At 36.3% G+C, this 15,131-nt stretch overlaps 1 protein-coding gene across 3 annotated transcripts in view; it reads left to right on the top strand.

The window, feature by feature from the left end:
• ACSL3 (acyl-CoA synthetase long-chain family member 3) overlaps positions 1-15,131 on the top strand; it is a 53,485-nt gene that overhangs the window by 19,955 nt on the left and 18,399 nt on the right. For all 3 annotated transcript variants that reach the window (XR_774395.1, XR_774396.1, XM_010568275.1), the window contains exons 3-6: positions 114-535; positions 6,965-7,142; positions 13,295-13,404; positions 14,682-14,820. Coding sequence is in view for 1 of the 3 variants with exons in the window: in XM_010568275.1 (XP_010566577.1) it covers positions 185-535; positions 6,965-7,142; positions 13,295-13,404; positions 14,682-14,820 (778 nt within the window). In the remaining 2 variants the exon portion in view is untranslated. The remainder of the gene's footprint in view (positions 1-113; positions 536-6,964; positions 7,143-13,294; positions 13,405-14,681; positions 14,821-15,131) is intronic.

Raw genomic sequence — 15,131 nt, forward strand, 5'->3', positions numbered from 1 at the left:
AACTTCTGCATAAAAAGACCTATTGGAATATGGATTGTAATAAAATGTTCGAAAATAATCCCCCTGCCAACAGCTATAGAGTTTACTACTAACCTTTTCTTTTCTCTTTTCAGATCTTTTTGGATCCCTGTCTAATTGATCCATGCTTCCGAACTCTTCCTTGTAACCTTCGCAAGCAGCCAAAATGAAGTTGAAGCATAACATCAACCCTGTTCTTCTACAGTTTATAAACTTTATAATCTTGGTGTACTCCTTTGTAACGTACATTCCGTGGTACATATTTTCAGGGTCAAGGCAGGCTATAGCAAAAGCCAAGCAGGTTAAAGCTAAACCTGTGAATAACAAGCCTGGGGCTGCGTACAGATCTGTTAACAGTCTACATTGCTTAGCTTCAGTTTTATATCCTGGGTGTGATACCCTCGACAAAGTTTTTAAATATGCTAAAACTAAATTTAAGGACAAAAAACTCTTGGGAACACGTGAAATCCTAAAAGAGGAAGATGAAATCCAGCCATCAGGAAAAGTTTTTAAGAAGGTAAGTCTTTTTGCTGTCTGCGTTCAAGAATTCTTTCAAAGTGTGTTTACTTTCTTTTGCAACACTTCTAGTCCAGTAAAGCAAATCAGGGGAAAAAATAAGTTTCTCTACTTAGATTAAGTAGTTGTGAAAAGAGTTAAATTATCTAATTCCCAATCTTCCATTATTTAGCATTTAAAACAAATCTAAACCTTGGTTTTGCATTCTTGAGTAGGTACCTTTTTTTTGTGGTTTCAGCCAAAGAAAAAACACAAATGTGTTTTAGGTGTTTGGTTTTTATATTCAGCTGATGATGTAACTGGCTTTAAAGTTTTCCTTTTAGGTGAATTAAAAAAAAGTCTCCCTTTGTTTTATGCTGAACTATAATCAGATAAATATAGAAAAATTGCTAGATGCCTATACTCAGATGTGCCTTTCCAGTAAACTTAATTGTAACTTAAGGATTTACTGTTTTGCCCAGTGAATTCAGAGCTTATATGAAATTTTTGTTTGGAAAAGGATTGCACAGACTTTAATTGGAAGAGGGTTTTTTTTGTGTTAAACTTTTTCTTTCAATCTCCTTCATGGTGAGCTACTACTCTGCTAATCCGTAATCATGGTGTGTGTGTGAGATGTAATTTCAATATAAAACTCTCTTGTTTCAAGTGACTGACTTTTTATAGTCTTTTAAGTTCAGGCCTGTCTTGTCAGTTGCTGCTTTGTACTTAGGCATTTAAAAATGCATTTTTGCCTGAAGAAGCAAGTCAAGGTACCATTAACAGGATATGTGTATATGTGTGGAAATGTGTTAAAGGTCTGCACTTCTGTATTAGAAGTTGCTAACTACATGCTATAAAGACAACTTTTAATTAAGATTAGTTTTCCTGCAGAAGAAGAATCTTTTCATATGATAAAGGATTCCTTAAATACTGTTAGTTTTAATTCTGATACAGGAATATAATGTTTAAAGTAGAATTTGGTTAGTATCATAATACATGGCAAAGTTTAGTTCTGTTAAAATCTTTATATAAACTTTAATTGTTAGTGAAACTTCCTCCCAGCTATGGAGTTGATTTTTCAGTATGAAGGAAATGCTGGGAGAAACGGGTACATATAATCTTTCTTGATGCATGTTTTACTGCCTCTTTGCCCTGTAAAGAAACAGAAGATTCGCGTTGTACAAAGTGGGCTTCTGAGCACAAATGAGAATTTTGGCTGCCTGTGATCTGTGCTCTGTTTTTTTTAAACATAATTAGTAATATAAGGCTTAAGAACTTAGGAGTTTTAGCCTTTTCCATTATGCAAGCAAAGTGTTCTAAATATTGTAAAGCTGAAGAATGTTCGTGTTGACCTACTTAAATTACTTGTTTCTAAGTATTTAGATTTAGAAATTACCTAAGTTAGGTAATTTTGTCTAAGCTTGACACAACAGTTCATTATGGTTGTTTGGCATGCTTGCCCTCATGTTACTTTGTTCTAAGTTGTGGCACTATCACATAAGTCTACTTTCAATTTTTTTTTCCATTAACGAATTCAGTGTTTCTTAATACCTTATAACATGTTTTAGCAAGTGAGGAAAATTTCACAAGATACCTTGTTGTTTCTAAATGTCAGAGTTCTTTTCCTTTGATTTTTGTCTTTCATACCATGCATCTTTTTATTGCCTGGTTCCCTTTAGTAAAGGCAACTTGTCGAGGTTTATTTGGTGCAGCTTTTCGAAAAGGTGCATGACAGTTTTAATTCTTGGATACAATGCGTGTAATTTCTATACTTTACAGGAGTTGCAAAACTTGTTAATTATTTTTTCCCTTTCAGAAATTGAACACAGTGTTGGGAATGATCGATGCATTTTTCTGAGGTCATCTGCAAGTCAGGGCAGATCTGAATGTAGATCACGGGTCTGTGTACTGAGTTGCATTACTTATTAGAAGATGGCTGTCTCCAAATTGCAATAGGCTAGATTAGCCTAATTAATGATTCATGGGTCAAATGGGTCAAATAATATTTTACCTTTTTGAGATACATGTTTCTGATCCTTAGGAGAACTAAGTGTGCTCACACTTCTAGCTAAAATTATTTAAAGCTAGATATTAAACTTCTTTAAGATCAGATACTACGTTAATTTATTCTGAGAACAATGATACCTGAGATAATCTGTAATTTCTTGACTTTTTATGATATGATATTGTTCAAAAGATTATTTATTCTGTGTAGTTGCCAAAGTAGCAGAAATTGATGGATGTTAATAAAATACAAATACTTGCTTCTGCTCACTTTGTTGCATTTTATTATATTTCAGATGTAGTTAGTTTTTCTGTTTCCTTCTGTAGTGTCCTTTAATACATGGATTGGAAAGCATACCTAATACTAATTTCATAAAATATGTATTTAAGGCTGGATAAAATAATGTTGAAATTACTTCAGAGATTAAGATGTAATTAATTGGAAAAATTAATTAATTTAAGCAGAGCTTAAATTTTATGATGCCCAAAAGATTAACTTTATTCTGCTGGTTGATTATTTTATGTCAACTTAGTTATAGGTGTTATGGTCATGTGCTTGCTTTTATATATGTTGGTATGTGGGTTTTTCTTTGTGTGTGTTCTTTTGTCTTTTTTTTTGGGGGGGGGGGGGTTCGTGGGGGTTTTTTCTTTGTTTTGTTCTGTTTTGAAAAGGGTTTGTAACCAAGAACAAAATTAATGGAAACGTAATAAATAAGTCATAGTGGGGAAAAGTAAACACTATTTTGGTAGGGGAAACTGGTGCATCTAAAGCCTGTAAGACTTACATGAAACAGTAAGCACATGGGCAGGCACTTGGGAATTCAGAATGTTACTCACTGTAGCTGATGCTGGAACTTACTGTGAAGTTGCAGGAAAGTTCTTGCCATGCCAAGTCATTGAGCAGTAAAAGAGTACCTTATGATGTTGAAAAACATAGGGTGCTATGTAAATAAAATTTTAGGGTGGGGTTTTTCAGAAGTGTTCAGCTGTAATCCATGTTTTCATGTGGAAAAAGGCCAAAAATGGACATTTCAAATAAGCTCTTTTGTATTATTTTTAATATACTTTCTACAAGAAAATGTATTTAATTTGTGATCACTGGTTTCCAAATTGTAGTCAAGGTTCTTCAAGCCTTTTAAGCTGTGTTTAGGAAAACCTTGAAAGGTAACTGAGGTCAGGTCTTTTAATGACTCTACATAGGCCTGCAGCTTTTTTGAGAACATTTTATAACACCTTCACACTAAAAAATTTGAATATGGTTGTCCTAAAATCCAGGTTAAAGAAATGTTCACTGTGCGGTAAGTATTTAGTCTCTATACTTTGGACTTCCAAGTATTAATACAGTACTGATATTTAATAATATTTTCCAATGTATTAAATAGATAACAAATGTTTTTAATAACTTGCAGTTTAAGTACGTTTAAAAGTTGGTGCACTAGAGGGCAGTATTTTTCTATTTAAGGTAGTATTTCCAAGTAAACGTGCAGAGCTGCTGTCTTTTCTGATACATAAAACCGAACACTGTATCTGTTTAATCAATTCTCAATAGTCTTGACTTCTTGGGCCCTTCTCTTGCAAACTCTTGGATGGTTACTTTCTTTCCATGTGTAAGTAGTTATCAGCAGAAATAAGTTCGGAAGGTTGTAAAGTTAAATGTGTGAACATTTAAAAGATTATGGCACTTTAATGTCAGTCTTAACAGCTGTTTACAGCAGAAACTGTACCTTGGAAAATATTAGCGAAAGTTACTGAGGGAAGGGCCAAGAAGGGAGATGGGTTTGGAGACACACTTAAATATAAGGAAGGATGAGAGAAACCATAACCTGCTTTGTGTCCTGCAAAAGAAGCATATAGGGAAATGCAGAAGAAAGGGACATACAGATGGGGCAGTATATTAATATGTTGTAGGAATACAGAAGAAACACTGGGCATGGGGAGGAAGGGAACATGGGAATTTAAATATATTGAAGACAGTAGGAAAAGTAAAACTCAAAACAGCTGCATTGAAAAAGGTCTTCTCATCTGTTTTCACACGTCAGTGTTCTTCAGAAATATAAATATATTTCTAGATATAGAAAAATAACTATAACTAACAGTGTTATACTTCCTTTCTGTGGATTTTCTAACCTTTTAACAAAGGGAGGACCAATAAGGCCTTCTTTCACTACTTTATATCAAAGGTGTTTAAGCGATGAGGATAAATTATTTAAGAGAATTTAAAAAAGGGAAAAAAAGCAGAATCACAAGTGTTATTCAGAAAGATCCATTTTTGACCCTTTAATGATTTATTATTCCAACTTTAGTGAGTTGCATAGTGAATGGTGGAAATTACCAAAACCTGTTCATTTATGGGTTGGCAAACTTACCAGAAGCAGTAACAAGAATCTGCTTGTATTTCTTGGCCTAATTGTTTGAGAGCAGTTTCGTTGAGGCCATGCTGCAGGTAGAGTATAATGGTGGAAAGGGTGTTGCCAGATTCACTCTCATAAATTGTTTTCAACTGATGAGCTTGTTGCGTATTTCCAAGTCTGCCAAAAATACTCAGTTTGGGGGAAAAATGTCCCAAATGGGAATTAAAATTCCAAATTACTGAAATTTGGATGGACAGGAAGAGGTGCAATGTTCCCTTTGGAAGCAGTAAAAGTTTTCCACACCAGAAATATCTTGGTGTGTTGAAACCGAAAGGAACTCCCAGGTCTTTCTCCTTGGGGGGCTGTAGCTGTGAGCGCTGGTAGTGGTGTGAGCCCTCTGCCTTGTGGTGCTGCAGATGTGGTCGGGCAGCAATTCTGCTGTGATTCTCTCACCAGTTACAGCAGAGAAATTCAATGGGATCTTTCTTCTCCAGTAAGGTTTTTGGCTCTGAAACAGCCTGTTTGCCAATGAAGCTGAGTTTCTGTGAATAAAATGGGAAAACCTGAGCAGTTATTTGTGTGAGAAATGTTTATTTTCTGGTGAAATTGCTAACTATTGCTATTGTTGGCAAGTATTGTTTTTTGTTTTTTTAAATGGTATTTTCTCATGAAACATTTATGAAATTTCCAAGCAGCTGCACATATACCTGTCCTGAGTTAAGAAAGGTTTGTCCTGCTAAACAAGTAGGTTAATGAGCAATGTGCAGCAAGGCTGTAGTGCGTATAACTCAGTTACCCAACAGTAAGCTGCAGTAGTTTGTAGAAGTGTTTTGATAAAAGAAATCTATTGGATTTTATTTTTCTATTAGAGGTTGAGAGAGATTTTAAAATTTATTTTATTAAAGTAGTGGATGTGGAAATACAGACTCGTTAGACATGTAGTTACATGCCAAAAAGTTGTTAGATTTTACAGTCCACAAGTTTGAAATTTAGTTAAAGTTAATAAATGAAATGTGGAAAACAGAATAGGGGAGGAAGAGGTTTGCTTTTCTAGCTTTTTTTCTTTTTTAGTGTTTGCTTACATTTATTACTAATGCTATGTAGTCGAAGAAAATGTCTGAAATACTTGACTAATAAAAATTGTATGTTTCAAAATTGTCAAGGTGCTTGTATAACTAGAAGGGTAAGATATAATAATTTAGAGTCTGGATTTTCAGTGTAAAACATCTTTATACTACATCTGTATATGAAAATATCTAGGATATCCTCAAAGAAATATCCTATTACTCAGTGAGAAAACAGTACTGCAAATGTGCACGTAGAAATCTATGATAGATAGTGACCTGTAAATTCAAATCCAATTTTACTGTGCATCAGCTTTCCCGTATAAAAGAAAAGTGAGATTGCTTAATGTTTTCCACGTGACGTTTCAGTACTAAGATTTGCCAGTAATTTCCAGTCTAGTCTTCTGTCCCACCTTTGTTTAACAGTAAAAAAGGGACAAAAAGATTACTCTTCTTTCCCCCTGACATTTGTTTCGGAACAAACAAAGGGAAAGGGATTTCACAATTTTTGATGGAGGAGCCATTGATATACTGCTTTCTGGACTCCTTTTTCTATTTTTTTGGTTTTGTTTCTTTTAAATAAGAATGAACACCTAAATATCATATTTGTGTAGGAGACTTGTAGCCCAAATATCCAAGAAGGCAAATATAGAGAATATATTGTACTAGCTAGTGCTTGTCACCCTTCACTTAAAATAATACAAACCTTTGTAAAAACTAAAGGCATACGGGTCCGATAACCACAGCCTTTCAGAGGGCTTCTGAAGCTATGAAATATGGTGGGAATGCTTTCCTAATGTGAAAATAGAAACTGAGGTGATAACATGCATGGAGATATTGCAGTATTTGTGTTGGAACTTCCACAGTCCCTGTAGTTTTTGGCAAGAGTATTACTCATTATCTTGAGTAAACCGCTGTTACAATTCAAGTAAATATTCCTTCAAACATCTGGAGTTTCTTCATGTGGATGAAGATGTAGTAGGATGTGTTAAGGATTTTCGTTTTCTAAATTGAGTTTATTATTCTTATTAGGTCATCCTTGGCAAGTACACCTGGCTTTCATATGAAGATGTATACATTAAAGCTGTTAATTTTGGAAATGGCTTAGCAGTATTGGGTCAGCAACCAAAGACTAACATTGCTATCTTTTGTGAGACTAGAGCTGAGTGGATGATTGCAGCACAGGCCTGCTTTATGTGCAACTACCAGCGTAAGTATGCATCTTTCCTAAAATTTTTATGTCTTTGGATCTTGCAACACAATCTGAAAAAAACCTTTTTCTTACTTCATTTTAAATACTAAGAAAACTTTATATAGAGTTTATATAGAACATCTAAAATGACAAGTAAAAAATACTGCATAATGTAGAGACTGCACTTTGTAGTGTTTTGCTTTATTGAATAGAGAAAGCTGTATCTGTTTGCAGATGGGGTATGGTTTCAGTAAGTATAGCTTGCTCAGTGAATTTGTGAGAGGTTTATTTTCTTTTAATCTCAAATCAGTACAGATTCCCAAGTTTCTAAAAACAAACAAAAATCACATATGTGAATTCATTGACTCAGTTTCAGGAGCTGACGTCAAACCTTCATCTGTGCCTATAAGTTTTGTTTTAACAGGATATTTTGTCAGTTCTTCAATTTTGATTTTGGTTAGAGTTTATTGTATTGTTATCTCTAAAAAGTGAAAAAAGAGAATAAGTCCTGACCTAATTTTGGGGAGCTCTTTCAAATTAAAAACTTGCTTAGTAAACTGTAAGTCATTCCTTAACTCAAGCCTTAGGCTAGGCTGATAAAGTTTTTATATTTTTATATTTTTCTTTCTTCTCTCTGCCTCTTGACTTTCTTATAGTCTATTGCATGTCATTTAATACATCCTAATTTAACCCAAGTGCTAATTTGAGGTTGTGCTCAAGGACAAGCTTGTTGAGTCCTAGTTATTACTTCAGAAACCTTAAGACTGTGTTTAGTTTTGGTGAGCTATTTGAAGTCAGTCTCATTCATAGTATCTGTTTTAATCCTGCACTAACTGGATCCTTAACTCGGTCAGTGGACTGAGACTAGGTTCTCCGACCTGGATGATACTCCTCATTTTCTCACGGAGTGACCATAAGAGAAGTGGTTTTCGGGCTCTTCTGTCTGGTGACAGTCCCATTCTGTAACTTCTAGTTACTTATCCTTTAGTCTTCTGCTATTTTATTGTGGAGATCACAAAGTGTGCTGGGGCAGAGCTGAGTCTGCTCAAGGAGGAGAAGGTGCTTTCTTGGCAGGATGTGTACACTGGGCAGTTGCAGGCTGTGTTGGAGGTGCCTTTGAGGAGTGGCAGAACAGGACAGACTGGCTGGAGGTGTCCTTGCACAGCTTCACTTCACAGCACAGGGCAGAGACAGATGCAAAGCCAGGTCTGCTCCCCTTGCACTCGAGTCATGTAGAGGGCAGCAACTGTGTTCAAGGTACATCTCTGCCACGGTGGAAAATCTCCTGTATAGCCTAACCTAGTCTGAGCCTAGGCACAAGGATATGTGCTGGAGCTCTATGCCTGTTTTTTTTGCTGAGAAACCTGTTGAGTGCTGAGCTCAACTTGGTATAGGAATTGTTTTCAAATGTCTGTTTCATCATCACTCCTTAGTATGTCATTCACCTAACTGTAAGCCCAGCCTGGCTGGGTTCTGTGATGTTCTCAGGGGGACATTTCTCATTTTCCCACAGGGCACTCTGGAAGCTGCTGTTCCTCACAGGGTTTGGCCTCTTCTCTCCCATGCCACATTTACCCTTCTTTGATAAGAGATGGGCTGTAAAAGCCAGATGTGCAGAAATTCCTGATTTACTACCTACCTACACTAAAGATGTATATCAATTAGGCTTTTTTTTCAGATTCTGGAAGTAAGCCTAACAAAATTGTATCTTAAATGGTCTCTCTCTGCTCAAAGCGTGAGTCTGTTTCAGTTTGAGAAGCCATACATTCATGAGTATGTAGCAGTTTTCATTTAAGTAAGCCTTTACTGCGGGTCTGTGTGGTTATTTTGTGTATACCCTTACACTGTATTGTTCTCTCAGTTTTAAGGGTGGAGTTGGTTACATGATGTACTGCCCTAGCCCATACCATTTCAAAATCAGCCTGCTTGCCTTGTGTGATAACTGGCTTTGCAGATGAGGAGAGAGTGCATGTTGTATACTGTGACTTCAGCAAAGCCTTTGACATTCTCCTGTAGGACCTGTACAGCCAAACTATTCAAATAAAGACTGGATAAGTAGATGATAAGGTGGATGGGAAAATTCATTGGGCCATTGGCTGAAAGGATTGTGGTCAGTAGGATGAACTTAGTTGCCAGCCCTTGGGCATTGAGTCCAATACTGTTTAATGTCTTTATTGAAGGCCTGGATGATAGGACAGAGTGCAAACACAGGAGGTCTCAGCCTGGAGCAAGCTGGGGGCAGCAGCCAGTACACTGAAGGGCAGGGCTGATGTACGGAGGGGCCCGTCAGCTGGAAAAGTGGGCTGTCTGGAACCTCGTGGAGTTCAATGAAGGCAGTTACAAGTTGCTCTGTGTGTGTGCTGGAATACCGCATGCACTCGTATAGGCTGGGGGACAACTGGATAGAGAACAGCTTTGCAGAAAATGACCTGGGGGGTCCTCATGGACAATGAGTATGCTATGCTGCCTTCCAGTGAAGACCAGCAGCATCCTGGATGGTAGTAGCATGAGTGTAGCAGGTAGGTCCAGGGAAGTGAACCTTCTCTTCCTCCTGGACACTGGTGAGTCCGCATCTAGAGTACTGTGTCCAGTTTGGGGCTTCCCAGTAGGAAAAAAAGACATTGACATGCTGGAGTGAGTCCAGTGGAGGGCTGCCAAGATGCTGATGAAGGCGTTGGAGAACGTGACATACGAGGAGAGGCTGGTAGAGCAGGGTCTGCTCAGCATTAAGACGAGTGAGTTGAGATCTTGTTGCTGTCTAAAACTATCTATTGGGAGCATACAGAGAAGATGAAGCCAGACTCTGCTCAAAGGTGTGTTTTGATAAGACTGGAGGCAACAGGCACAAGTTGAAACACAGGAAAATTTTTGATTAGATACTAGGACAAACTTCTTCATTGTGAGGGCGGTTAAATACCAGAACAGGAGCCTACAATGGTGAAATCTCCATCCTTGAAGATACTTAAAACTGGACTGGCTGTGGCCCTGAGCACTCTGCTGTAATGAACTGGTTTGTGCAGGTGATCTTCCCAGGTGCCTTCCAGCCTAAATTCAGTGATTATTTTTTTTTTGGTCCTTTCTTCAGTGACTGCTGCTGACTTGCCTACCAGAGCAGACATCTGCACAGGCTGTTCTCGGATGAGATGCCTCTTGCTTTTAAACTATATGTCTCATAATACACTGTGTCAGTTCTCTTATCACTTCTGGGATCTGTTAGATTCCTAGTGACTATCCTGAGAATAAAATGCAAAGGCTTGTATCAATTGCTTTTTCTTTGGAAGTGAAGTACACTTACAAATCCTAGGAAGATTTTGTCATTTGAGGAAAGAAAATATCTGAGATAGTGGATGGATGTTGTGTGCAGAATGGTATGCATGTGGTTTTGATTTTGTTGGATTAATGTTTTAAATTCCCTTATTGAGACATGCTTCAGCACACTGTCTGACGTGGTATTTAGCATCTAAGCTGTATGTCATCTTACGTGAACTTGGCTGATTTGTGTGTTGGCAGATAATGATATTATCATGCAGTATTCACGGTCAGTTTGCTGAATGAATTATACAATTCAGATGATGTTGAAGTAGTGTGGCAAGACATTGCTAAATTACTTATATTAGCATTTTTCAGTTTACAAGTTTCACAACAGCTAACTGCTGTGGTAGTGTTGTGACATTCTTTCCGAATGTGAAATGTATTAAAATCTGATGGTATGTGCCCAGAACTGATAATCAGGAGAGCAGGTTCGTCTGCTTCATATGTAATGTTAGAGAGAATGCCTTTTGTACCACAGAATTAAAATGGGGAAAGTGATTTTTATTATGGACTATTTGCACAAACAAGTGGTTTTATGATTAGAAATACTTGCTCGATTGTAAATTTTACATTGTTTGAAGTTATTTAAGTCTTGTATTTGCAGGAGGTAGAGTGGGATTGCTAGTTTAAAAATGGAAAAAAAAGTACTAACATGAAAACAGATTTTCTTCCAAAATATCTCCTTTTTATCTCTGTGAAGAGCTCTTCACCAGTGTGGGCAGATAAAACATCTGAGTGTATAAGCAAATAATGAAATAAATAGGGAAGGTTATGTTTCATTTTTCAATCATGCCTTTCTGAAGCTTGAGCAGCAGTGGTTTTGTCAGAATTGATTTGGCTGAAGCCTTTAAAGGTATATTTTGCTTTTTATGTTTGATGTATGCTGGATGCCGATAACATTTTACTTACATTGAAATAAATGGCAAAAGTTCTGTTTGTTTCTTTAGGGCAAGGCTTTGTTCTTTTATATTAGCTGGCAGATTTAGTGGTGTTGAGATTTTTCTTTTTGTCAGACTTCTAGAGCAGTATTCCTAGCAGAAGTTCAGATACCAAAGACTTGCTTGTACAATTGCATGTGTAAAGATGAACACAAAAGATAATCCCTTCTCTGTATGTTGTCAAGAGAACAAGGAGAGAAGAAGAATTACCTAAACTTTCAGATTTGCATGAAACAGTTTTAGGTGTCAATGTGGAGAAGTGAGAATTTCACAGATCAGAGTCATTGCACAGGTTTTTTTTTCTCCATGACATCAGTACACCGTAATATAAATGGTGTATCTCTCTTTCTCTTTGTCATATAGCTGTAAGTTGTCCTTGACGTACTTATTTGTAGATGAGTAATTAACTACATAAATGGTTATTTCAGAGATTATACTTTTCTTTCCGGGCGGTGTGTCGTGTTGGTTGTGCTTGTTGGCTTGGGGAAACTGAATTTCTGCTAGATGTTTATATAACAGGGGTCACAGCAGTAAGTAGAGAGAGCTCGTGGGAACTAGTAGAGGGACTCTTCTGGACTTTGCTCCCACCAAATTAAAGAAAACACAGTGCATGTGCATTTGCCCTGCAACAGTTCTGAACTATGATGGACTGTTTTAAGAAGGAAAAAATAAGTAAAGGTCAACTATTTACTTTTCTGTGTAAGAAAACGGCTTTTGAGTTCTTCCTTAGTATGCTGCACTGGGTTAGTAACTCCCTGGACTTCAAATGTTAGAATACAACAGAGTTTGATTTTTTTATTTATTTTTTTTTCTGCAGTGAACGTAGTATAGCTACAGTTCTAACATACAATGGCGTATCTTGTTTTAATGATTATGTTGTTTAAATATTCAGCTAAATCCAGACTAAAATACAAAAGAAATTCAGATACCTAACATGACAAAACTTCCAGCACTGATCTTGTAATTATTAATGGTTCTGTTGATTGACCTTGCAACTTTTTTGAGATGTTCCTGTTCAGCATTCTGCTTGGAAAATAGGAAATTAGTATGTTTTTTGAGAGCAACACTTCTCTTCCTTTTTGAGTTGCTTTTTTCTTCCCCGGTCTCTTCTTGTCTTTTCTCATTCAGTTCTCTTAAAAATGGCAGGAAATTAAATATGATTTTAAAATTGTTAATATGAAATAATTGCGGTTTAACACTTATCACTAATGAGGTGTCCTTAAATCCAGGAAACAGTGTTTCTAATAGTCAATTTCCTAAATATTTTCTTTCCTTGCTATTCTGTATTCTCATGATGTCAGTTCAATGTCTAATGATTGTGAAGATTAAGCCTTTATTATGTTGTTTTAAATAGATGGGAGAATGTGATAGTCACAGATTTATTACTGAGTGTGAGAATTAATCTGCTGATGACAGGTGTTAAAATGTTATAATGTCTTATTAGCAGTCAGTTGTAAAAGGCTAGTAAGAGAGCACGTGAATTCTGAAAATAGAAGTTGGGTAAATGAAAGCTGTTTCTTTCTTGTGTACAAGAGGACTGTTAAACAGTGTATTAAACTGAGAACAAATGCCTACTTTTAAAATGGTAAAAGCCATGAAGATATGAGAGTATATCTAGAAGAGAATTACATAGAGTAATGTGGTTTTGGTACCTCTAGTTAGACCCTGAAAAATAGTAAACAGTCACATAGACGGTGGTTGTTCTTTATTCCTTCTGGGAGTAACTGAAAATTATGCTGTATTTAAATCCATACAGTGTGTATTTTCTAAACCACAAAACTATACCGCTTTATATTAGTTGACAAATATTTTTACTGTGTTGCCTAACTTAGAATAGGTTAATCTCAGCCCTTTATTGTAAGCTATACTTGAAAGTGTAACATAGAGATTCACCATTTTTTTTCCTATTTTCTGTTTCAGTTGTTACTCTGTATGCTACTCTGGGAGGCCCAGCAATAGTACATGGGCTAAATGAAACGGAGGTGACCACCATCATTACTAGTAAAGAATTGATGCAAACAAAATTGAAGGTCAGAAAACTGTTCTTTGTCTATCTCTTTGCATTGTTTCTTTTCATTATTGTTAAAAGGCCTAGTTTGATTGTACAGAACAATGATTTATTGCCTTTCTAAAGGACAGACGCTTCTTCTAGAAATAGGATTTATGTATCTGTCTTCACGTACAAAAAACCCTGTTAGTTAGCCTTCAGTGGGATTTAAGCTTCTCAATGACTCTGGAGAACAGGTTGAGTAATTTGCCCTATTGAAGAGCTGCAGTGCTGCCGACAACAACACCTTTACAAGAAACTGCTATGGCTTCTGGGTGGATTTAGTACCTGTAAATTTAAGAGTTGAAGCAAATGGGAAGAACAGAAAAATGTATAAACTGTATGTGAATAGCTAAATGTGATCATCCTCCTGATTTATTGTTGGATGTTTTCCCAGCAGAGAATGGCTCTTAAATCTCAAGATGGGTGCTTGAAGAGTTACAGCTGTTTTCCAGTGCAGGAGAAAGCTTATTAAACATTAGAACAGTCAAAAAACTTTTTTGATGTACTGACCCAGGTTGAATACACAAGTGGAACAACTAATCTGCATGAGTTTCATCATCATGTGTTTTTGGGAAACTAGACCTTTCAATAAGGGAATTGTTTTAATGGAAGACTGCGCTATTGCTGAATTTTGAATGAGAATTTTCCAAACCTTTTTTTTTTTCTAAGTTACTAGAATGACAGTATGTATACAATGCACATTTATTTCAGCTTGCAGTAAGAGGATGAATTTCTTCTGTTAGAGATAATCATCTCTTCCACTAGAACACTGATAAATGTTTTCAATCAAAATGTGAGTTCTAAATGGTTAAGTAGTGCCCGACTAATAATTTTCTGTGGCATAGTAATCTTATTTTAAGTGGCATAGTAATCAAGGAGCAACATAAGAATTATTGTGAGCTCAGTGTCACCAGTTTCTCTGTGTTCTATGAGAGTGGAAAGTCAATTATATCTACTGATTGTTGCAGTCTTATTTGTGGGCTTTTCTTTTCTTGAAATAAGACCTAGATCAGTAAATGGTTGAAAAAGTATTTGGACTTGTAAGTGGAAAATTCAATCAGTCCTGCAAATCTAAATGTGGAAAGTTTCAAGCTTTGCAGCTGTTTGAGCTAGACAAGTTTATCCTCTGATATTTTAAATCTTCAGGTATTTTATGTCAATGCTTTTTTTAATGTATACAGTAAATAGTTTTTATTCTTTTTTTCTTGTCGGCACAAACCTCATGTTTGATTTCTGAACACGTGTTCATTTCCACAGGAAATCGTTTCTCAAGTTCCACTTCTGCGACATATTATTACAGTTGATGGCAAACCAACAACGTGGTCAGAGTTTCCCAAGGGTGTCATTGTTCACACTATGGCTTCTGTGCAAGCTATGGGGGCCAAGGCAGATACTGGTAGGTTCTCTCTTCTTTCTTTTGGATCATCTAATTTGTTGTCCTACTTTGACCCTGTTAAGTAAACTTGGGGAAATTGCAGATCTCAAAAAAAAATAATTATCCAGTGATTAACCTTTTATCATCTGCTTCTTCTTTAAATAAAATCTGTGGGGTTTTTGGTTTGGTTGTGGTTGGATTTTGGGGTGTGGGTTATTGTTTGTTTTGTTTTTCAACAGAGTAAAAAGCTTTTAATAAAAACTGTCTTTTCCACAAACAAATGTCACATGCTGAAGAATAATTTTAGGATAAGTGTTTAGGCCAAGATAGAG

Source organism: Haliaeetus leucocephalus, unplaced genomic scaffold (assembly GCF_000737465.1).
Source record: "Haliaeetus leucocephalus isolate CR32 unplaced genomic scaffold, Haliaeetus_leucocephalus-4.0 Scaffold240, whole genome shotgun sequence".
Lineage (NCBI taxonomy): Eukaryota > Metazoa > Chordata > Aves > Accipitriformes > Accipitridae > Haliaeetus > Haliaeetus leucocephalus.